Here is a 23591-nt window from a genome sequence, read left to right as displayed (position 1 = left end):
GAGCACGTTTAATGATAGAAACCATAAAAAACTTTAATGTAAATTAACACATAGTTGTATATTGTTTTATTATTGTGTGCATGGTGTTAGGAAAACAACAGAACAGAAAGAAGGAGAAACGATATCAATACTTACACACATGCTGTATATGGAAGGCATGAGCTGGTCGTCACTTGACAAGTAAGCCACCTAGTGGGTCATTTTAATATGAAAGATATTTCTAATGATGGACTGTACAGTAGTGCTTCTCTCTTTATAAAAACATCCTGGTATAAAGTGTGTGATCGCCCCTCTCATTTTGAGTATAAAATAATTATATAAAACAACTGATACACTAACTTAACTTCTGGTAACAGTTTGGGGAAGGCTCATTTCTGGTCCATGAAGGCATCGTTTGAAAAGTTTGATACTGATTTACACCAATCATCCACAACATTAAAACCACCTCCTTGTTTCTACACTCACTGTCCATTTTATCAGTCAGGTTAACTGGAGTCACTGAATTGCCCTATAGGTAGGTAGGTGAGTGAGTGAGTGAGTGAGAGTGAGAGTGAGTGTGTGTGTGTGTGTGTGTGTGTGTGTGTGTGTGTGTATTATATAATTATCTGCTGCAGTTGCGGTGTCTGAACACCAGGAGCCAGCAAAAGCAGTTTGATTCCTTAACAGGACACTGGGGGGGCTGCCTGGGTGAATTAACACTGTGCTGGGCATATACATTAACACACTAGGAAGCATAATTATGCCAAGTAAATCAGGAGGAAGTCAAAGTACCTGGTGATGATTAGTTTTATGTAGCCAATAAAACACATCATGCAGTGATGCCAGCTGTAGCCTAGTGGTTAAGGTACTGGACCAGTGATCAGAGGGTCGCTGGTTTAAGCCCCACCACTGCCAGGTTGCTGCTGTTAATTGCTCATATTGTATACTGTAACTGTACTGTAAGTCGCTTTAGATAAAGGCATCAATGTAATGCCATGCACTGTCGGATGGTTCCGAAAAGCACCCTTAACTTTAGAGGTACACGTCTGCAACACACTGCAGCCTTGTATGGGCGTGACGGGTGTAAAATCTGTAATGAGACGCTGCCCGAAGCCTCAGACATGGAGGCACGAAAGAGTTTCTCTTAAAACTTTCGTCTACTTGTATCAATTTTAATCTGTTCTTTAAATTTGGTGCATATTTCATAAGGACTAGAACTTCAAGATGGAATCAAAGCTTGGTTTGAGTGTATTAACACACAGCACATTTAAATTGCTTTTTTTTACACCTATTCAACTCCTATCTACACAGTAAATGTGGTCATTAATAAGCAAAGTAAAACTGGGCCCTGATTTCTCCTCTCGGGTCGGACACACGGACCACTGTAAGAAAAACGTTCTGCGGTTAGACAGAATAGAAAAACAAGAGACAAGCAAAAGTTAAGCAACTTTATGTCATACATAAGACCGCTTGAATATAGTACAAAGGGTTTTGTCCATTTTCGCCTCTCAGTAACATTTTTCCTCGACACAGAAAGTCCTGATTGTACAATCTGTGAGTACTTATCCCTCCGCCATGCTGTTCAGCTCTGCAGTGCACATCAGATCTCCTGGAACCAAAGGGAGGAGGATCGGCGACTCTAAAGTGGGCGTGGAGGCCTGGGAAGGAGAGGGGTAGGGCGGGGCGGGGCGAGGCAGGGCAGGACAGGGAGCGGAACGCCGCGCTGGGGCTTCGGTAAGGACTGCGTAAAACGAGCGCTGTCGCTGTGCACTTTGCTACATGCACCTCCAGCAAGAACCTACATTCAGTTTGACATGGAGCCACTTCTTGACGCTTGTGCCAAACGAACACAACAAAACTCCGTCCTGCACTAGGCGAACGTCACCTCCTATGCGCACGTACATATGAAAACACTGCCGTAGTTCGGATTTGTAGACGCACATCCACAAGCTATACCCTGTCTATTATATTTAAGGTATGAAGATCTACTCCCGTGTCAATTTGAACCCTAGAACGTTTTGCGTTTGTACTGGCATCGTCAACTACGTTTGGGCTGGAAGCACTGAGACCCATTTGACTACAACAGAGAGCTCCACCGCATGGTCGACAAGCCGACATAAATGTACTCAAAATACCATTAGGAAAAAAAGCAGTGAGTTCTAAACTTCCTTTATTTAAAAAAATATATAAATATGTACATAAATTCTATTTCAGCTATTAAAATGGGGTCACAAAGTAAACACCTGAAGCCTGGGTATTCATGGACCTCCTCCCATTAGCTGTCCTCCGCTGCCGGCCGAGAATAAGAACCCTATAGGACCATTTATTTACCTTGTATGTATAGGCATCGATCACACTCGTGTAAAGAGCGAGAGAGGGCGCGAAAAAAAGCAAGACAGAGTAAAGCATGAAGACACCTTCAGCAAAAAGGGGGAGAAAGAAGAAGCGATAGAGACACGACTTTAGCAGACCCATCTGTGCTCACACATTTCGACCCCAACTCATACACCCCCCCCTAAAACACCCCCGTTCCCGTCCGGTCCGGCCCAAGCTCTTTTATCCGAGCCTGTACAGAATAGATGGAACTCTGTCCTCTCTTAAAAACTCAGTATTGTTTGTGTGTACATGACAGCACGCTGCTGCAGACTTAAGGCAGTGGAACCCAGATAACGAGGCACCTCAGAAACAGGCGTGTAACCGGATTACGCGGCGCACCGCTTCTCCTTCCGCCGTGTGGCCACCCTGGAGCTCTGGGACCCGCAGAGCCGGCAACGGCACGAGCGTAGACCCTCCCTCGGGCTCGCGGAACGAAGCGAAACCGAAATCAGACGCAAGGGTCGTGCTCTCGGTCGTCCGATGCTGTAAAATGAGAAGAAATAGAGATATAAAAAAAACGGGGTGGTGGTTGTGGCGGTGGAAGAGGTGTGGGTGGGGTGGGGGGGGACGGTTTTCGGGAATCAGCTCTCTGTAAATATGCCACATTAACAACAGTTCCAGTTATGATAAAGCAATAGATAAAGCAATTTTACTGACATTAAAAAAGTCTGATACACCTTGTTTGAAAGTGCACACCTGCTACATTATTGGTTACAGACATCTATGTGCTATAAAAAAAAAAAAAAAACTGCTTTGGTACAATAAATTATCAAAAGGGAAAAGAAACTCTCCTAAAATTCACAGCATAATCGTGAGGCAAAATAAAAAGCAGTCACACAAACGTCTGCATGTTAAGATCTTCAGGTCAGAACGGGAACAAAAAATAAAAGTAAAAAATAAGAAACGGACGGAAACAGAAATGTGCTCGGAAAGTAAGTCACATGCTGAAAAACAAGATTCTAACAAAGCAAAGAGAGAAAGCAGGACAAAAAGAGCAGTAAGGGACACGGTTATAGCTGTTTCCATTCACTTTGCAATACTACTACTGTGACTTCACACTGCCAGCATAAAAACATCCTTCAGAATAGCAGGTTTCTAGGTGAGGAAGGCCTCAGATAAGCTCTCGTACTGTTTTCTATTCATTACGTGTAAAGACTTGTGTGTTCCAGATTAAAAAATAATGATAATAATAATACAGGAAAGCTATTTTCCCTATTTTAAGGGGGAAATGTCCAGCTTCTTATCATTCGGTGCTTAATAAGGCCATTTGTCGGACGTTCTCCGCACCGCTGCCCGGTACCAGCCTCCTGCCCGCTCCACTGCCCACTCTCGAGCTCTTTCCCAAACGCTCGCAGACTCCTTCCAGCGAAGACTCGTGAAACCGCGCCCTCTACAGGAGACGCCCGGGCCTCCCGGGAGACACCCTGCACCCTGCTAACGCTGCTCTGCTAAACTTAAGAAGCACAGGATTGCACAAAGCGAGGAACGAACATCGGAAAGAACAAGCCCGCCACAGAAGGGAACATAAAAACGGCAGTCGAGAGAGTAACCGTCGGTAAATACAACACGGGAGAGAGAAATAAAAGAACAACTCGGAAATTGCATTACTGACGAGCGGAGGCGGAGGAACGTCCATCTGCCGGACGAGCGGACCTTCTCACAGACCCTAAACACGAACCTAATCTCACGGCTGTCGGGAAGGTGCATATGTTAGTACGCAATTTAAAAAGAGCTGAGTGAAAAGGAATAAACGTATGATGAAATCTCTCCTTTTTTATCATAATAATACAAAGAAATCTAGCTGAAAACGTTCCAGGCCGGAAAACGAAAGGAACGGACTGAAACGGAGGCCTCCAGCAAGCGAGCAGACCAGAGGGGAGCTTAGAGCGCGCGTGCGGCGTCAGTCGTCGTCTCCCTTCTCTTATACAGCAGCTTTTTAATCTCTATGCACTTTTTTTTTTTCAAGAAAAACACCGGCGCTTTTTTTCTTTTCTTAAAAACCACACACACGGAGGAGGAGGAGGGTTAAAAAGAGGTCCTTCTTAGCGTAGTCAGGAGCTGGCCACCGAGCTCTGCTGCACGCACACGCCGGCCATGGGCGAGTCCTCTCGGTCCAGGCCCTGGTGCAGGCCCATGTGAGTCTCGGCTACGTAGCCCGAGTTCGTAGTGAGCGGGTACGCCGCGTGTCCGGCCGTGCCGGTCTCCTGACGCGGGTTGGAGAAGGCGTGTCCGTAGCCCAGGCCGAGCGGCAGCGGGCGACTCTGGTAGGCCTGGTGGGGGTGGTGGTGACGATGGTTGCCCGTGGACGACGAGGACGTGGACGAGGATGAGGCAGAGGAAGACAGCGAGGTCATGGATAGGTGGCCGTGCGACACCTCCATGGAGTCCTGCGTGGAGGCGCCGCTGTGCGAGGGCGAGTAGACGCGAGGCCGCGGGCGTGCCGGGCCTTGCCCGTGATGGTGATGGGAGCTGTGTGGGTGAAGGGCTTTGGGCTGGTGGGGAGGCACATGGAACGTGGTCTCTTGGACTGGATGGGTCTCTCCGGCCGCCTGCTGGAGTCCGTCCCCGCCTACCCAACCCAGGGAGGGCACGAAGGCCTGCCTCGTCTAGAAATAGTGAACAAAAAGCAAACAGAAGGCAAAAATTCAGCAACAAAGCGAGGTCTCTGGTGCAAACAAGTCAATTACACACAGCAGTGAGATGTAGGATGTCATTTTGCCAATCCACCAGCAGATGTCACCATTCACATTGAAATTCACTGATCTGGCGACATCTGCTGGTGAAGCTGCAGTATTACATGCACAACCAATCTATGCATGATCTAAAAATCTATATTTTCTTTATTTATTCTTATTTATTACTTTTTTTTTTTTTATTACAGGTGTGTACCTGAGGGCAGAGGTTGTGGCAGTCCATGCCTACTGCAGCACTAAAGTGGCCCCCGCTGAGCCGGTGCTGATGGGTAGGATCAGAGCGGGCACGTCCGCTGGTGCTCGTTCCAGATGAACCTCCTGCCAAGCCATCAAAAAACACGTTATCGGCATGGTGGTGTCGGACGAGCCGAGAAACGCTAGCAGCAGACATTCAGTTCAGGATCTAAAGTTTTATGTTTTTTCCTCTCACAAGTCAGCGATCGAGAACTCGGGAAAGATGCCAGTTAAGGATAAAGGAGAAGTACCGGACACACAGGCTGTCATATTAGACCCTGACAGCAAAAGCAGCAGCGTCAGTCACCACTAGAACACTTGTCTGAACACCAGGGGTGGGAAATATTAGGAATATCAGGAGGAGGGAGGCACCCGGAACGATGAGCATACCACTATGAGTGTCGGTAACTTTGAGACAGCCCTGTCCCTCCCCAAAATCCTCCTAGAGTGCACTGATGACTTAAAAAGTCCCAAAAGCATCCTGATAAAGGAACTGCAGGCCTTACTGGCCTAAGAAAATGTGCTTGTTTGTTTAATTCTTAACGCCATGTCAGCTGCAATGGCTATTATCATGGCTAACTGATAGATGATGTAAACGTCAAGGTGGTGGGTCCTCTCTCTCTCTCTCTCTCTCTCTATGTACGTATGGTGGTTAAGAGTGTTTGTGTGACTGTGAGGGTTTAACTTATATGGTGTCTGTAATTGCAAGGGATCCCACGAATTTAAGCACTGTACTGTACTGTAGAGTTGTGTTCTGATGGTGTTCATTTCTGGCATGAGTAGAGGATGCGCTTGATAGAAGTTCTTGATTTACAGAGGGGGCTAGTGAAGGCCTGGTCCCCTTTAAGCAGGTGTGTATGGGTCAGTTTGGTGTGTCCTATCGTGTATAGCACGAGTTATCAGAAGCATTTTATTTGCTTTTTATTAAAAACTTAAACTGGGACACACATTTGCACCACCATATCCAAACCTACATGTTCCTCTGTGTTTTATCATTACATTTATACCTATGTGTATATATCAGTATGATCTATATAATTATTATCTATATATTATTGTTATCATTCATATCTAAAGCTGATATTATCCTTTTAATATTTAATATTTATCCTTATATATACACCTGTACATTATTGCTCCTATTATACATACTGTACGTATTCCTCTAACTGATATATTGTATGTATATATTCATACCTGTAACAATATCTTTATTTCTAAATTTATACTTATATATGTGTGTGTATATAGTTTATAAGTTTTATATAAGTTTTTCAAACCCTTTGTGAGCTGAACAAAATATGTGGCAGAGAAAAATAATAGTAATTAAACAAACTTGTACACGAATGCCCCCTTGTGGAGGCTTTATGTTACATGTTGCATAGAGAAAGTAAGATGCATTGTAGGTGAAAAAACAAGGACAATGTTTGGGGTCACTTGAAAAACCCTGGTTTATAAGAATAAATACACTACTGCTCCTATTATTATTAATATTATTATGCCAGATGGACATATTACCGTGTACTGTATATAAGCATGTTGTACACATTCACTATACCCCACTTATTACTTATTTTGCTTGTTTAACTACTAGAGGCCAATACTTTCCCTTGGGATGAATAAAAGTATCTATCTACCTGTCTGTCTGTCTATCTATCTGTCTGTCTATGTCTGTCTGTCTGTCTATCTGTGTCTGTCTGTCTATCTGTGTCTGTCTGTCTGTGTCTGTCTATGTCTGTCTGTCTATCTGTCTGTCTATCTATCTGTCTGTCTATCTGTCTGTCTATCTATCTGTGTCTGTCTGTCTGTCTATCTGTCTGTCTATGTCTGTCTGTCTATGTCTGTCTGTCTATGTCTGTCTGTCTATGTCTGTCTGTCTATGTCTGTCTATGTCTGTCTGTCTATCTGTCTGTCTATCTATCTGTCTGTCTGTAACTGTCTGTCTGTCTGTCTATCTATGTCTGTCTATCTATGTCTGTCTGTCTATCTATCTGTCTGTCTGTGTCTATCTATCTGTCTGTCTGTCGTCTGTCTGTCTCTGTCGATCTATCTATGTCTGTCTGTCTGTGTGTCTATCTACCTGTCTGTCTGTGTCTATCTATCTGTCTGTCTGTCTGTGTCTATCTATCTCTGTCTGTCTGTGTCTCTCTCTCTGTCTGTCCGTGTCTCTCTCTCTGTCTGTCCGTGTCTGTCTGTCTGTGTCTATCTATCTCTGTCTGTCTGTCTATGTCTGTCTGTCTGTCGTCTGTCTGTGTCTATCTATCTATCTGTCTGTCTCTGTCTGTCTCTGTCTGTCTCTGTCTGTCTGTGTATCTATCTCTATCTGTTTATCTATCTAACTGTATCGGTCTATCTATCTACTTATCTGTCTGTCTATGTAGCTATCTGTCTATCTATCTGACTGTGTCTGTCTGTCTGTCTGTCTGTCTGTATTTAAGGGGCAGTTACTTACTGAATTGATATGTGTGTGTTGCATAAGCTATTAGTTTAGCAGGATTCATTCCCACACACAAAAAAGAAGGTTAAGAGTCTGAGGGCTGAATCTGATATCAGGATCCATATTTTAGGCCTCGCTGAAACACGTGTTCATACAGAGCTCATAAAGGCGACCGGATGAGACGCATGTAAGGGCGGCGGTAATGAACCTGAGCTGGAGGAGGTACTGGACGTCGTTCCAGAGGACGCGGACTGCTCCAGAGCCGGACTCGTGGACACGCTGCTGCTGGTGTTGGTGCCCTCGTCGGCCGTCTTCTTGAAGAAACTGTGCTGCAGAGCGTAGTAGGGTTGGATGCGGCTTTTGGGGTCATAGTCCAGCATTCGCAGGATCAGGTCCTTGAACTTCAGGTAGTCGGCGACGGCGTGGCCCGACTCGCCCGCTCTCCGGCCGCCCGGCCCGCCGGCCTCCACACCCAGAATGTTGTGCAGCTTCCGCGAACCTGCCGGCTTATACTGGAGGGAGACGGAAAGGCGGGTTATTCGAGACGCCGGAGCAAAGCGCAAAGCTGAAAGAAAACTTAAGTAATCAGGAAGCGGGACTAAAATCAGATAACTGCAATAATCTGATCTACTGTTTTACATGCACTTAAGTAATCTGATCATAGGAAACTCTACACGAGGCAGCCGGTAATCAGATTCCTTTCAGTAGCATGGCTACATGTAGTGAAGTACTTTCCAGTAAGCACTACTACTTTTTTTCTAAGCAAGTGGCTTATAATTAGTTCAGGAGTTTTAGACAGAGTAGCATTAATACATGTAAGTGACTGATGCTTTCAACCATCTGATAAGAACTGCATGTCACAGTGAAGTACGCTCACGGGTGAAACATTCACATTTATATGTATATGAGCAGGCTGTGTCTCATTTCACGTACGTCCACATTAATACACGACCAATGATTCAGCACACAGTTTGGGGCACGAACAAGGTTTCCCAGCCCCCAGCCCCCAGTATTCCCCCCCCCCCAACACACACACACACACACATTTAGAAAAGTACACGCGTACATTAGTAGTACGTAAGCAAGCAATAAAAATAAACACTAGCGCTTAATCCGCACACACCCGTTTTCCATCTTTGGTCTTCTTTGCACACCACGTGCTGTCCGACATCTTCTCGAAAAACTTCCTCGCTTTCGGCGCCTGGTCCAGTATGTGACTGGGTGGGACCCCCAAGACCTCCACTATTTTGTTCATTTGGTCCACCTGCAATGGAACAGAGGGTTTGATTGTTTATTAGGATTTTAACGTCATGTTTTACACTTTGGTTACAGTCGTGACGGGGACGGTAGTCACTCGTTACACACGGTCATATCGAACAGTCTTTGGACTGTGGGAGGACCGCCCCCACCTGGGGATCGAACCCAGGACCTTCTTGCCGTGAGGCGACGGTGCTACCCACCGAGCCACCGTGCCGCCCCAATGGGGCAGACGGCAAGGCCGAGGAAAATCAATTCATTCAGAGTGAGAGCAGTAACTTCAAATGCTAATTTAAACACACAGTAAAAGCTTTGTATTTGGTATCAGGGCCAGTCCGCCGAATCATTAACATCTATACATATAAAGTCCTGTGAATGGAAATGGCAATCAAGGTTAATCAGTTATATCGAACACAGTCATGGACAATTTAGTATCTCCAGTTCACCTCACTTGCACGTCTTTGGACTGTGGGAGGAAACCGGAGGATCTCCCACATGGGGATCGAACCCAGGACCTTCTTGCTGTGAGGAGACAGTGCTGCCCACTGAGCCACTGTGGCACCCAGGATATATAATCTAAAACATTCATAAAAACTCGCTATAAAACTAAAAAATAGTATTTGTTCATGTCCCCCCTCTCGAGCACGACACTTTACAATGAAATACGAGTCAAATCTTTCAGAAATCCCTTTTTTCCTACATTGTTTGGTGACTCCAGATCCCGTCTATGTTTCTAATATTTACTTTCCATAAGAAGTTTATAACAATGTGGTTAAAATCCGTGTTTTTGTCACATCCCCAGGTCTTCACTCAGTCCTGTTAGCCTCACGTATTCATCCTTCTCAAAAATGTGGAACAATTCTCATCAATCAGGTCACATTTTGAACAGAAATGTTCCCTATCTGTATCTACTGAAGGTCACGGGAGGAGCATTAGTAGGTTCTCCCTCTCTGACTGACGAGATTCATCTCAACATACATTCCCGTTGCCTACATTTTTAGCTGTTATTTGCTTGTTTTGAAAATAAAGGTTTGTGATAAGTTACTAGACTGTGTCCAGTGTTCTCGTGCTTTTAGCATGTTCTCCATGCCGCTGTATTTCATGTATTCACTAATTCTAGGTTAAAAACTCTTTCAGTCATGTTACTCATATACGGTACAGCTCGTCGTCCACTTAGAAACCTTGTAAACATTAAACAAAGTTGTTTGAGGTTCGACCAGAACACACTCTGAGTAGTTAAGTGTGCGTGTTACTAGATTCGGTGTTCAAATTAAACTTAATGTTTTATATTTGTTCATCAAGTTACTAAACGCAAATAGAACTCATTCGGTGGAACGGCCCTTTCGATAAAAGTATCATTAAAGACCAGTAAACAAACGAGACTGGAAAATCACTATTTGCATCTATAGATTACGGCACTGTGCATATTTTGTTAAGTGTACCTCATTGGCTCCACTAAACAGAGGCTCTCCGGTGTGCATCTCCACCAGGATGCAGCCCAGTGACCACATGTCTATGGCCAGGTCATACGGCATCCCCAGCAGCACCTCCGGCGAGCGGTAGAAGCGGCTCTGAATGTACTGGTAGATCTAAATTGACAAAAGAGGACAAAAAACATTATTTGTAGACGTGATCGTAAGGAAAACAACCAAACCTAACGAACACACAGTGAGGGTCATCTTCACACACCCGCTGCCCCAGCTGGCAGGAGCTGCCGAAGTCGACGATCTTGATGGCCGACCGTTTGGGGTTGCAGAGCAGGATGTTCTCGGGCTTAAGGTCACAGTGGATGATGCTGAGCTCGGGCGTGGCCAGGAAGAGCAGCGCCGTGCACAGCTGCTGCGCGAACTTCCGTGTCAGGTTCAGCGAGACGCCGCGGAAGTTGGTGTTACGGAGCAGGTCGTACAGGTTGTAGGACAGCATCTCGAACACCAGACACAGGTGGTTCCGAAACATGAAGTGGCGTTTCAGATGAACTGAGGGTGTAAAAGCACAAGTAAAACGTTAGTGGTCAGATTCTTGTGTCTAAATATCCTAATCAATATTAACGCTGAGAGGAACAAAGGGCAGTTGTAGTCTAGTGGTTACAGTACTGGACTAGTAATCGAAAGGTCGCTGGTTCAAGCTGCCACTGTTGGGCCCTTGAGCAACGCCCTCAACCCTCAATTGCTTAGACAATATACTGTCACAGTACTGTCAATCGCTTTGGATAAAAGCAGCAGCTTAATGCTGATAATGTAAATATAAGAAAGGCATTTAGAAGCAACGTATGCATTCGTCTAGACGGCGTCTTCTTTAGGGATGATGTTGCTTGTTTTAGCAAGACAACGCCAACCCACATTCTGCACGTGTTAGTACAGTGTAGTAAAAATATTATACTATTACAGTATTATGACAGGTGTAGCCTAGTGGTTAAAGTACTGGACTAGTAATCAAAAGGTCACTGGTTCAAGCCCCAACTCTGCCCGGCTGCTACTGTTGGGGCCTCGAGCGAGGCCCTTAACCCTCAATTGCTTAGACAATATACTGTCACAGTACTGTAATTAATTGATTGATTGATTGATTAGTTTTTAGCGCCGATACTCAAGTTGCTTCTTCACTTTGTCATCTAAAACAAATTATAAAAGATGTTTTAGATTTAAATATGTTAAAAAAATGTATTATTTTCCCTGGTGCTGTAGATTTAAGCACGTGTCTCATTTTCATTAAAAAAAACCTTCAGTCTTCCCTGAGTTTAGTGTTTTGCAGTCTATCAGTATGTGTTTGATTGTGAGTCTCTCTTTACATCGATGGCAGGTTGGAGCATCTTCCCTAGTGAGGAGATGCTTGTGCGTTAGCTTAGAGTGTCCGACTCTGCATCTTGTGAGGATGGTTTGGTTTAGTCGGCCGTCCGTTCTAGTATAGGTTTGTCCTACTTTTGGCTCTATTTCGTACATTTGTTTTGTGGTTTACTCACAGTACTGTAAATCGCTTAGGATGAAAGCAGCAGCTTAATGCTGATAATGTAAATATAAGAAAGGCATTTAGAAGCAACGTATGCATTCGTCTAGACGGCGTCTTCTTTGGGGATGATGTTGCTCGTTTTAGCAAGACAACGCCAACCCACATTCTGCACGTGTTACAACAATATGGTACAAATACTAGATTGCCGGTTTGAAATGAAACTTTTTGCTATCTATGTAGGTCCCAAATATCCAAAAGGAACTGGGTAAATCGTTGATTGTGTAATAAATGCTATATAAACCCTACGCTGCTAACTGTATATAAGAATATGTTTTTTTTATCTCACTCATCATTTACTGGCAAACACTACTCTTGCCTTTGTTCCTGTCCCCCTCAGTCTCTCTAGATTAGAAATGCCTGTTGTATTTATTGTACTGTTTTTATCTGCACTGTGTATATTGTATTGTCTTGCAATTGTGATCTGTGTTGCACCCTTTTTGGCATTTTTTAGATAATCGGCATCGGCCGATATATGTGCGCACAAGGCCGATATTTAAACATTGCCTCCGTCAGCTCAGTGACTGTATACAGTCATTGGTCTGGCTGTTGTTAGAGCGCCTCGTGTGTCCATTTTGCCACTCTCCAGGCAGACATCAGTGAATGCACAAGAACGAGAATTTTTTGTGAGATTGGGACCATTTATGAGAAGAAAAGGAACAGGCTCACTGGAGAAAATGCAGAGAAACTTTGTTTCCTGCATTACAACTTGCTGCTTTTAGACTGGGACTACTAAAAAAGAGAGGCTGAGAAAACATTCAGTGAGGATATTGCCATTTTATTTCAAGACTGGAAACTGTTTCCTACAATTTGCTGCTCTTGACTTGGACAGGGTTTACAACCTTTTTTTTTTCCAAATATTTCACTTTAACTTCATTATTTTTTATTCACAAATATTTTTGTTAATATTTTATTTATATTGTGATTACTTATCTAAATGCTCAAACACAATGCACACACAGTTTGGTGCTTAAATAATGGCTCCTTAAAAGAAGTTCTTCTATGTGCAACTGTCTTCACTAAGCATGTTTGTTCATTCTTAAAAACAAAAAGATACTGCTATCTGCTTGTGTATGTTAAGTGCACTGAAACCTTTGAAATAATTTGTATTTTATTTAAAGTTTTTATTTTTTTTATTTTATTTTTTGAACGGCCAAAAGAGCAAACAAGAATATACAGTGATAAATAAATGTTTATTTAAGATCATTAATTCTGTTTTGTTGTATTATTATTATTATTATTATTGTATTTTTTAGTTGTAAAAAAATGGTATTATCGGCTTTATATATCGGCCATCGGCCACTTCTTTCGTCTAAATATCGGTATCGGCATCGGCCATTAAAAAACCCATATCGGTCGATCACTAATTAGAAGTCCAAAAGTTTTTAGCAATGTAGTGTAGGAAGCCTAGCGTGGCCCTCGGTACACAAGACGGCCTGGAAGGTGATGAGAAGCGGCCGCAGACTGAACACGTGTCCGAATCTCGCTGGTTGTCACTGCTATTTTTTAGATGATAGTAAAAACCCAGAAGAATTAAAAAAAAGTGACCTCAGTTTCTGTCCTTTGTGTACGAAATGACCCCAGAAATAGCTTCCCTGATTACCTGATCACTTATTTAGTAAATTTTAACATTGCATGAACTAAACAATAATGCTTTTTTCTTTCCATGCTTGAAAGTGCTCACTCCAAACACTAGATGGCACCATCAGCTTCTAATAGCCTTATCTGGACTCAGATTTCGGTCCTAATAAAACCAGGGTTAAATTCTATGGCAGCTTGAAGAAAGGCATCCCTTACCTATGTAGTACTTCATCTCTGTATCATGTTTGTTCATGAGCTCCAGGAGTCGTACTTCAATCTGTGCTTGGTTCAGAAAAGCTTTTTTATTCTTTATAATCTTGATGGCGACCCACTCCTGCTCCGAACGGTCGTAAGCCTTCACGACCTGCCAGCAGAAAATACAAGATTAGTCTCAATCTAATGACAAAAATGCTGGATAGTAAAAGCTTTTTTCCCTGCTTAGTAAATTATTTAGACCCACCTGTCCGAACGACCCTTTGCCTATTAATGAATCGATTTCGTAGCGGTCCAGCCATTTCTCTCCGTTTTTCACAATGTAGTCGAAGTTGTCGTCGTCGTAACCGTCGTTGTAGATCTTCCTCTCCTTTTTATTACTGGAGTCCTCGCCTTGGCCCTGTTGGTGCCGCCGCTTCTTTTTTGCATAGTAAACCTGAATCATAAACAAAATAAATACATCAACAAACCTATACATTAACACTTCTCAAACTGTGTGTATGTAAAACTGCACCCCAACAAACTGTCATTGTTAGAGGAACTGGAAACACTGGATGTTACACAAACAACAACAAAAGAAGCTGCTTGATCCTGATCAGGGTTGCAGCAGATCAGGTTCCACCAGGAAACACTGGGTGATTATTTGCAGGCCTTCGCTCACCCCCCACTCGGATATAGCCAATCATATCTGGGTAGATACCCAGTTGGCTGATAGCACCACTGTTTGTTTATTAGGATTGTAACGTCATGTTTTACACTTTGGTTACAATCATGACAGGAACGGTAGTTACTCATTACACAAGATTCATCAGGTCACAAGGTTACATCGAACACAGTCATGGACAATTTTGTATCTCCAATTCACCTCACTTGCTCGTCTTTGGACTGTGGGAGGAAACCGGAGCACCCGGAGGAAACCCACTCAGACTTGGGAAGAACATGCAAACTGCACACAGAAAGGACCCGGACCGCCCCACCTGGGGATCGAACCCCTGCTGTGAGGCGCCGATAGCACCACTGAGATTCAAACTTAAATCTCAGCAGTAGTAAGCTAGCACAACAGAGCTTTTTAGGGTTTTTATTGATGATTAGTAATGATGAAGTACAGAATCCAATACTGTAGCCTAACTTTTAAGACTATGCATCTAATTCGCAACACACCTACCCTTAAATTCCAAGCCCACGTACGTATGTATGTTTAATGGGGTACTGAATAACAGTTTGGGTCATTATTTACCATTTATTTAAAAAGTTCTGTTTTGTGGAAGTGTTCAATCAAAACATGTGTTTAAAACATGCAGTTCTTATGACCTAAGACTTTCATACATTGTCTATATAAGTAATCTGATTTAAAAACAGACAGAAATGCATCATCAAATAAATAAAAAATACAACTGATTAAATAATGAGTTGAATAATGAGTTCATTTACCTCATTGATGTGTTTGTAAGTTTTGATTAGTTCAATGGAGAGTTTTCTTAAAGGAGCTGTGGCTGGATCCCGAAAGCACTGAGGGATTCGCCTTTGCAACATCACCACATCAGCAGTCACCTGATCAAACACACACACACACACATTAAACTACAGAATACTGTTAAAGAGAAGGACACAAACTTGAGTAGCTGTAGGATGTGACAGGTTTGGGTGGGTGTAGAATTCCTTGTATGAATAAACCGAGTGCTGTGGTATAAGACGTGTGTGTGTGTGTGTGCGTGTACATACCTGGGTGGTGTTGAGCTGCGGGGCCTGCGGGCCGTACGGCAGCACGGCACCTGGCGCCTCGGCGCCCGCCTGGTGCCCATCACTGAATGGCGGGTGAGAATGGGGTGTCTGCGCAGCCATCTGCACATCTGCCGCATTGAACGAAAACGAGGGAGCAAGTCGAACAGACGAGGGTTTGCATGCTGAGGTCTCTCCTCCTGAAAAGACACGAGGACGCTTTACTGTTCCGTTCGGCACGATGGACGTTACACAGGACGGCATGACCACACGAACTCGAGCGGTCAACCTGTAACGACTGGAGGCATCTTCAGAGGACACGGCAGGACGTTCCACGAGTTGCTTGATAAATGGTTTAAAGATGTAAGTACATACTCTTAGGAAGTTGGTTTATGCTGGGGCCCGGGTGCTTGGGCACCGGAAGCAGGGGTGCAATACGCTGGCCTACTGCTGAGATCTGGGGTTCGACTCCCACCCATCCCACCCCACAACACGAATGATTGGTGCATAATAAGAGTGAAGAGTGTAGCTACTCTATTAAATTTAGCAATACGCTAGGTAGTCATTTCTGGTGCAATTAAAAAGAGAAATATCCAAAACTGTGGTGGACTTTAGCCCTTCAGGACCAGAGCTGTGCACCCAGGTCCAGCACCTCCCAAAATCTGCTCTGTACTGTAATATTTTCACTTTAAGTTCTAATAAAAGTTTAATGACAGATGTTAGGGAAGTCAAGGATTATGTAAACGACTGTATCCCACAGCGTTATGTTATAATATAGAGAGAATTTAATAAACTCTCACTATTCAATCAGAATTATGGTTTATGACGTTCATTGCTTTAAATATTTGTATTGTACAGCCAACTGAGAGTCTGACATTCTTACAGCAGAGAATACTTCACTAATAAAGTTTATCTAGTCTGCTTTCCAGTCTTATTTCAGTACAGGAGCACATGTCTAAATTACTGTCTATTATAAAACACCGGAGTGTTTCTTTAACACCAAGATGCATCGTCATGAATTCCTTCATCTTTAAGAACCCACCTCTTCAACCTTTATAATCATCTGTAGTTTCTGCGGTACAGAGACCAGGAAAGCTTAGTCCGGATGCCCTGTTATAGTCGAATTAAAGAAATAAAACCCAGCTAGTGCCCTCTGGAGGAAAACTTATGGAGTATTAAGCTACTGCCTTCCTTCACACGTCTTTTCCTCGAACAGGCCAACGATATGCGATATGATTTGACCATCTAATATGTTCTCTAGTGGCACGAGTCTGCCTCCGTTACTGCAGGTCAGGTTACAGAACATCTAAAAAAGTACTGACCGGAATGGTAGCACAGGATCACGCTTTTGTCACAAGATTATATTCAGCGCTTGTTACCATCCCTCAAGAGCAGATTCATTAAAAAGATTTATTATTACAGTTAAATACAGGTTGATGCTTTAGCCAAAACATTCAGTCAAGGTGCAGCTGCAAACAGAAATAATAATCCCCCCCCAAACCGGACCAAGATTTGGCTTTAAATAAAGTGAATGCTGCATTTGTTGATGTTAAACACAACTATCACTGATCTTAAAACCTACTGCTAGTCTGTATGACCTAAAATTGGGTTACAACATGATTAAACCACTGCAAGCTCAATAATGACCCACCCAAAGATTCAAGTGTTCAAGGATGTGTAGGAGCTGCCACAAAAGCTGAGAGAACAGATAATGCACCAATGTCAAAGGATAAATAAATATTTCTAAGACATTGAACCTTTAGAGTTTGTATGTATATATAAGGCTATATTGGCCTCATGCACTGAAACTATATCTTACGCATAGTCATTACAGTTACCAGTTATGTAAAATACAAGAAATACTCAGTCCTAGTTTTTTCTGTGTGCTTTTGTTTTGTACTGTTAATTATTTGTTGTATTATGCTACTGGGGCTTTAATTTCCTTTGGGATCAATAACCTACCTACCTACCTACCTACCTACCTACCTATACCTACCTATACCTACCTACCTACCTACCTACCTACCTACCTATACCTACCTACCTATACCTACCTACCTACCTACCTACCTACGAGTATTATCCAGAAGTTCCAAACTTCTGACCCAGCAGCAAACCTGAATGGCCGTGGGGAAAGTCCAAAACTCAACTAGAGGCCTTACAAATCTCTAACCTGTTGCTCTGGACCTAACTGGACCATACAGACCCACCAGCTATGTTTTATAAACCAAGAAACAGAGAATGTAAAATCTTAAGTAGGTTTTATAAGCCACCAAGTAGGGTTAGAGAACATCCTTACCTAAAGAGCCCCCAGTATTTTGCACTAATCTCTGATGTCTGTTATTTATTTATTTATTTATTTACTAGGATTTTAACATCATGTTTTACACTTTGTTTACATTCATGACAGAACAGGTAGCTACTCATTACACAAGATTCATCAGTTCAAGTTTAATGTCAAACACAGTCATGGACAATTTTGTATCTCCAGTTCACCTCACTTGCACGTCTTTGCACTGTGAGAGGAAACCGGAGCACCAGGAGGAAACCCACACAGACACAGGAAGAACATGCAAACTCCACACAGAAAGGACCCGGACAGCTCCCTGATGTCTGTTACTTCAGGATGTGGGTAACATCCACCTAGTGAAGTGTCCACTTTATTAAAATTGGGGTCATAGTGAACAAGACGACAAGACTACTACCGAAGAAGGCATAATCACAACATGATCTCGCATCGTCATGTTGCCCGACCCTAAACAGTAAACAAGATTTCGTTTTGGTAATATTACATCAGCTTTTGTTGCGGTCAAAACAATCCACTTAGTAAAATCACCTTCCTGAAAATATTTGAGATATATTGTACAGTTTTAGGGCGGCACGGTGGCTAGCACTGTCTCCTCACAGCAAGAAGGGCCTGGGTTCGATCCCCAGGTGGGGCGGTCCGGGTCCTTTCTGTGCGTGTCTGCGTGGGTGTCCTCCCACAGTCCAAAAACATGCAATCAGGTCAATTGGAGACACTGAATTGCCCTGAAGGTGAATGTGTGCGTAATTTATTGACCTATTAAGGCATGTGGATCGGAAGCCTTTACTTACAGTTAAAGAATACGCTGTTAGGAGGCTGGCAGTACCGCCCATGTGGTGTAGCTCCAATAGTAGCACTGTACACTCCTCGTTCTTCTTTTGTATAACATTATGGAGAAAGCGAGCACAACTGAGGCCGTGTGTGTGTGTGTGTGTGTGTGTATGTGTGTGTGTGTTATGACTCAGCTGGTTCTCCATCACTCTCCCAAAGCCATTAATACTTGAAACACACACATCCTTTCAGTGGCGCGCCAGAACTACACTTACCATCTTTCCGAAACATACACGCCCATAGCCAGAAGCATCCTTCAGCATCCCTACAGTATTAGATTCCTGAAAGCCACTGTATCTGACAAATGAGACGGCGCGCTCGCACGCCAGCGGGGTCTTATTAGTCACCTAGCAAACAGGGTTGCTATTTCTTTTGCCTCTTTATTAAGACTTAGTCAGGGCGAACGTCTCAGGATAGGAGTGAATGCTTTTACTGAAACGAACCTTGTGTTAGATGGAGAAACGGGGCAGAAATAAGTCGTGCATGGGGGGGGGGGGCTGGGTATTCGGCGGAGCGAGGGACTCCACCGACTGCCTGTTGTCTGGTCTGTCGCGATCTGATTTAGCCTGCTCGATTTAACGTGGCCACGCGTCCTGATGGACGTCGTCGGGAGCGGCGTTTAGGAACGTCGAACGTGTCTGCAGTGAGAGGGAATTGTGCAGATCATTAAGTCCTCATTTATCACCGTCTCTCACCAGGCAGTCACAATGCACCAGAAGCACACTGGCAACCGGCGCCTCTCAACCCCCAGCAACAGTGCCTCATTAGCATAGCCTACCACCAGGAAGATGGTGCGCGATTGGCCGCCGTGCCAGGGCGGGAGCCAATCGGGGGAGCGTATGCAAATAACCCACTTTTGTTGCTAGGGCAAAGCGCCGGCACACGAGCCAATAGGAAAACAGGTAACAGGCATGAAATTGCATTGCACTTTGACACATTTCCCAGCACAGTTTAACACAGTATTTGCTGACAGAAAAGCTCATGGGTTAGGAACCCGGAATCAGTTTCTCCGAGAAAGGAACTCGGGATAGCTGACCCTGGAGACAGGAGCAGAAAATGCACAGCAGCTGTCGGGAGGGAGCACGGCCCATATTTTTAAACATTTATAGTTAAGGAGCATGTTTGCCCTAAATAGAGAACTTCATGTTCACAAGTCTGATTTACTTGGACTCATCCGGTAGAAACGGCTCTCTGATTAGGAACGAGGAGCTCCCATATTTTTAATCATCGAAAAGAAGCTACTTGTTGTCTGATAGGCTGGATTGTCTCTGGGTTTGCTTGGTAGGTTTTTAAAATAAAGCTCGCGGCGGCGTGAGGATGGCTAAGGCGGCATCTCTGCCTCCACTGCAAACAAAGCACACTGAATCGAATATCACCAAACGAGATAAACCAATGTGATACGGCAGATTGAAATCTCCAGACCTGATCCCATATGATAATGGACAGTATACACAGTATGCAGAAAGTTCAGGCACAACCAGGGCAGTCAGGATTATTTTTATCAAAGGTAAAGACCCTGATGATGCCTCTAATGCCATAAGAAATATACTTTATAAACTCTGAACTGGAAAGAAGTAACAACAACCAACCTGTATGCATCGTCCTCTGACAAATCTCATATCATTCTGGCAGAGGAGTCCATCCGCAAACCACAGAACACTAGGAGACAGAACAGACAGCAGTAGTAGTAAATATTTTTAAATGACCCCCAAAAACTTTTTCCATACACATGCAAGTCGTTTCTCTGCATTTCCTTCTAGTAACTGCAGTTCTCAAGACTTAGATTTACTCTAACTGAAACTGAAAGAGAAACCCGGGCTACCTGAAGCAATTTCGAAGTGGTTTATACGGGAAAACGGCCCTGGTGCCTCGACAGGGTCTTTTAAGGGTCGATGTTCGGATTTTTCTTCGGCTCGCACGATCATTGGCGTGGATCTGCAAAGAACGCACCGTTTATAAAACCAGCTAGCAAACAAATATGAGGTGTGATGAGTTTGGTCTGAATGTAATGACAGATGTCAACGTGGCGCTTGTTGTTGTTGTTGTTGTTGTTGTTGTTGTTGGAAAGTGAGAAGCTCGAACCATCGACAAATGTCAAACTTTGGAAGAGGCCCTTCGGTTTTACTCTAGTATTAATATACTCTATTAGTATTACGCAAGAAATGGCACTCAGTGAATTGTGATTTGTCGTCTTATTGCTTACATGTGCACATAATGATTGGAAAATGTGCTTTCTAAAACAAAGTAAAAGCAACATGCTTATAGTTTAAACTTTAAAGTGTGTGGGTGGATGGAGGACAATTATATATGTGGAATTAAGAGATTTTAAGGCGTTTGAGCCCTTGCTACACATCAACATTCATTTGAGAGTGTTCAATAGGATGGATCAGCAATGCAATCACTCACACATGCATTGCATTGCATTGCATGCATTGAACCAGATCCAGATGTAAACAAAGCACACCGGGGCCAAGGAGAAGCCTGGAATGGAAGCGAACCAAGCAAACTAGGTTTTTTAAGTTATTAATATTTAAAACCACTCTAAATATAGTATTAATTCACGACTTGATGCACAAATGATCAGACATAGGTATTTTAAGGTATATATATATTCATGTCAGGTCCACTTCTTGTTTGTTGTTCAACATTTAAACGTTGAATTGTGAGGGAAATAAAGATGCGTGTACAATTTGTGAACATAAAAAGCATAAAGGAATTAAATAATAACGTTGTTTTTTTTTTTTAATAATTATTTTGGTTAATAGTGCTGTTATGTTACTGCACGTCAGCCAACTAATATTCGCTTCTATTTTTAATTCGAACTAATATTGAGCTGATTTGCAACCACAATCCTATTCCAGGCACTAAAACATTACTAAAATTAGGCAATATAAGTGATAAAATAATATATATTTAAAAGTGACAGGTATGGAACTCGCGAAAAACAAAAAGTCCAAATTAAGCGGTTAACGTTAGCCTGGTAGTACTAACAAACTTCATTTAAGTTGTGAATATTACCCTCATTCGATACAACACATATTTCCTCGCGTGATGTTTTAAATTACACGAATTATAAACGCTATCCTTTATTATTTGTGCTCGAGTCCGTGTCCGTCGGAGCTGTCATACAGGTAGCTACAAGCTAACCTAGCCAGGTGGCTAACTCGAACGGCAAAAAAAATCTCCAAACACACACTAACCTGCGCAGATTAAATGTTGTTTTGTGTCACGTATTGCGCATTAAGTTCGTCTGGTGAAATATAATATAATATAATATAATACAATAAGATATAAAATAAATGCAACGGCGGCTGACGGTGTGCTGTGTTATAATTAGCTGGCTATTTTGAACCCGCTAATGTTAGCGCGCTAATAAATGCAACTAGCGGTAATACTTCGGCCTGCATTAGGAGAAAATAAGAATACACAAAATGCAGGATTTATCAATCCCAAACTGTGCTTTAATGTATATTTAAAACACAAAACAACTCAAATCAAGTATATGTTGTTGATTTTTATTTAATCTGCCCGGCAGCAGCGTCAAAAAAGCCATTAGCCGTCCGTCTAGGGCTGCGTTCTAAACCGCAAACAAACACCCAAAGGGTCGCTATTCTAACCACCGAAGTGTTCATTAATTAGTCTCCCTATTTAATAACTGATGTGTGATTTGGGACGCAAGCGTTAAGGAATAAAACCGAATGGAACTCAGCCGTTAGCGCGCTTGCTAACATCCTTTAGCCGCTCATCACTCATTCAGCACGGCTTACCTTGTTGCTACGTGTCGCTCTAATCTTACAGGATGGGAGAGAAAATATCCTCACAAGCTTAAAAGACGATCCGAGCAATAAAATCCGATGAGAAAAGAGTCCGATCAGCCCTGAGTGCTCTAGCTTGTGTCACAAACTCCAGTTCCAGATCAACAGCGCCGCTCCGTCAACACACACAAACTTATCCGATATGTGAAGCCCAGCTACATTTTGTCCCTCGCCGGGCTGTCAGTGACGCGCCTGGCGTAATAACCGCACAGCACACATGGATCCGGGGTGCATACGGAGCGAGAGGAATCCGTGGAGCGTGGCGGAGCTGCGTGCGTCTCTCGGGGCAGATCTCATCCTCCTCCGGCTACTTCTGCCTTTTTTGTGTCAATTTTACAAAATGGCGCGCGTTCCAAAACCTGCGCAGCGGACCCACCACCACCACCACCACCACCAACACCAACCACATCAGCGGCGCCGTCCGACCCCGGTCTGCCGCTCCATCCCCACCGAAATGCGGCGCACAGTAAACTCGATCCGGCGCTGATTCTATCGCGTTAAAACATCCGAGTCCGCTGAGACGCGCAGGGCGCGATAGAACCTGTAACGCTGCGCCGAGGAGAGAAAAAAAAATAGTACCCGACAAAATGGAACCCGAGTAAGAACGTTACCATGACGACTGTCAATCAAACCCCCCCAAGTTCCCGGATGACCTCATGACGTACACACGTTCCCGGAGTTGCCCTAGAAACTGCCAATCAATGTAGCGTTCCACGGGGCGGGGCCACACTGAGGCTACACTCAGGCCAATCTACAATAATATAGTCTACAACAATATAGTCCCTAATCTACAATAATATAGTCTACAATAATATAATCTACAATAATATAGTCCCTAATTTACAATAATATAGTCTACAATAATATAGTCCCTAATCTACAATAATATAGTCTACAATAATATAATCTACAATAATATAGTCCCTAATTTACAATAATATAGTCTACAATAATATAGTCCCTAATCTACAATAAAATAGTCTACAATAATATAGTCTACAATAATATAGTCCCTAATCTACAACAATATAGTCTACGTACAATAATATAATCTACAATAATATAGTCCCTAATCTACAATAATATAGTCTACAATAATATAATCTACAATAATATAGTCCCTAATTTACAATAATATAGTCTACAATAAT

At 43.2% G+C, this 23591-nt stretch overlaps 1 protein-coding gene across 2 annotated transcripts; it reads right to left on the bottom strand.

The window, feature by feature from the left end:
- Positions 1 to 1413: 1413 nt before the first annotated feature.
- On the bottom strand, positions 1414 to 23004 carry dyrk1aa (dual-specificity tyrosine-(Y)-phosphorylation regulated kinase 1A, a). 2 transcript variants are annotated; one of them, XM_063013705.1, is made up of 13 exons: positions 22393 to 23004; positions 20448 to 20560; positions 20215 to 20284; positions 15493 to 15689; positions 15202 to 15321; positions 14018 to 14206; positions 13774 to 13921; positions 10666 to 10952; positions 10419 to 10565; positions 8843 to 8983; positions 7928 to 8231; positions 5245 to 5366; positions 1414 to 4961 (listed from the first exon to the last, which is right to left on the bottom strand). In XM_063013705.1, exons 3-13 carry the CDS (start codon positions 20222 to 20224, stop codon positions 4407 to 4409), a joined length of 2220 nt encoding a protein of 739 aa, XP_062869775.1. In that variant the 5' UTR covers positions 20225 to 20284; positions 20448 to 20560; positions 22393 to 23004; the 3' UTR covers positions 1414 to 4406. The 2 variants fall into 2 exon arrangements, with proteins under 2 accessions (XP_062869775.1, XP_062869776.1); XM_063013706.1 differs by lacking the exon at positions 20448 to 20560.
- Between the last annotated feature and the right edge of the window lie 587 nt (positions 23005 to 23591).

The sequence above is a fragment of the Trichomycterus rosablanca genome, chromosome 18, assembly GCF_030014385.1.
Source record: "Trichomycterus rosablanca isolate fTriRos1 chromosome 18, fTriRos1.hap1, whole genome shotgun sequence".
NCBI classification, from domain to species: domain Eukaryota; kingdom Metazoa; phylum Chordata; class Actinopteri; order Siluriformes; family Trichomycteridae; genus Trichomycterus; species Trichomycterus rosablanca.
This window is presented reverse-complemented; position numbering and strand designations above follow the sequence as displayed.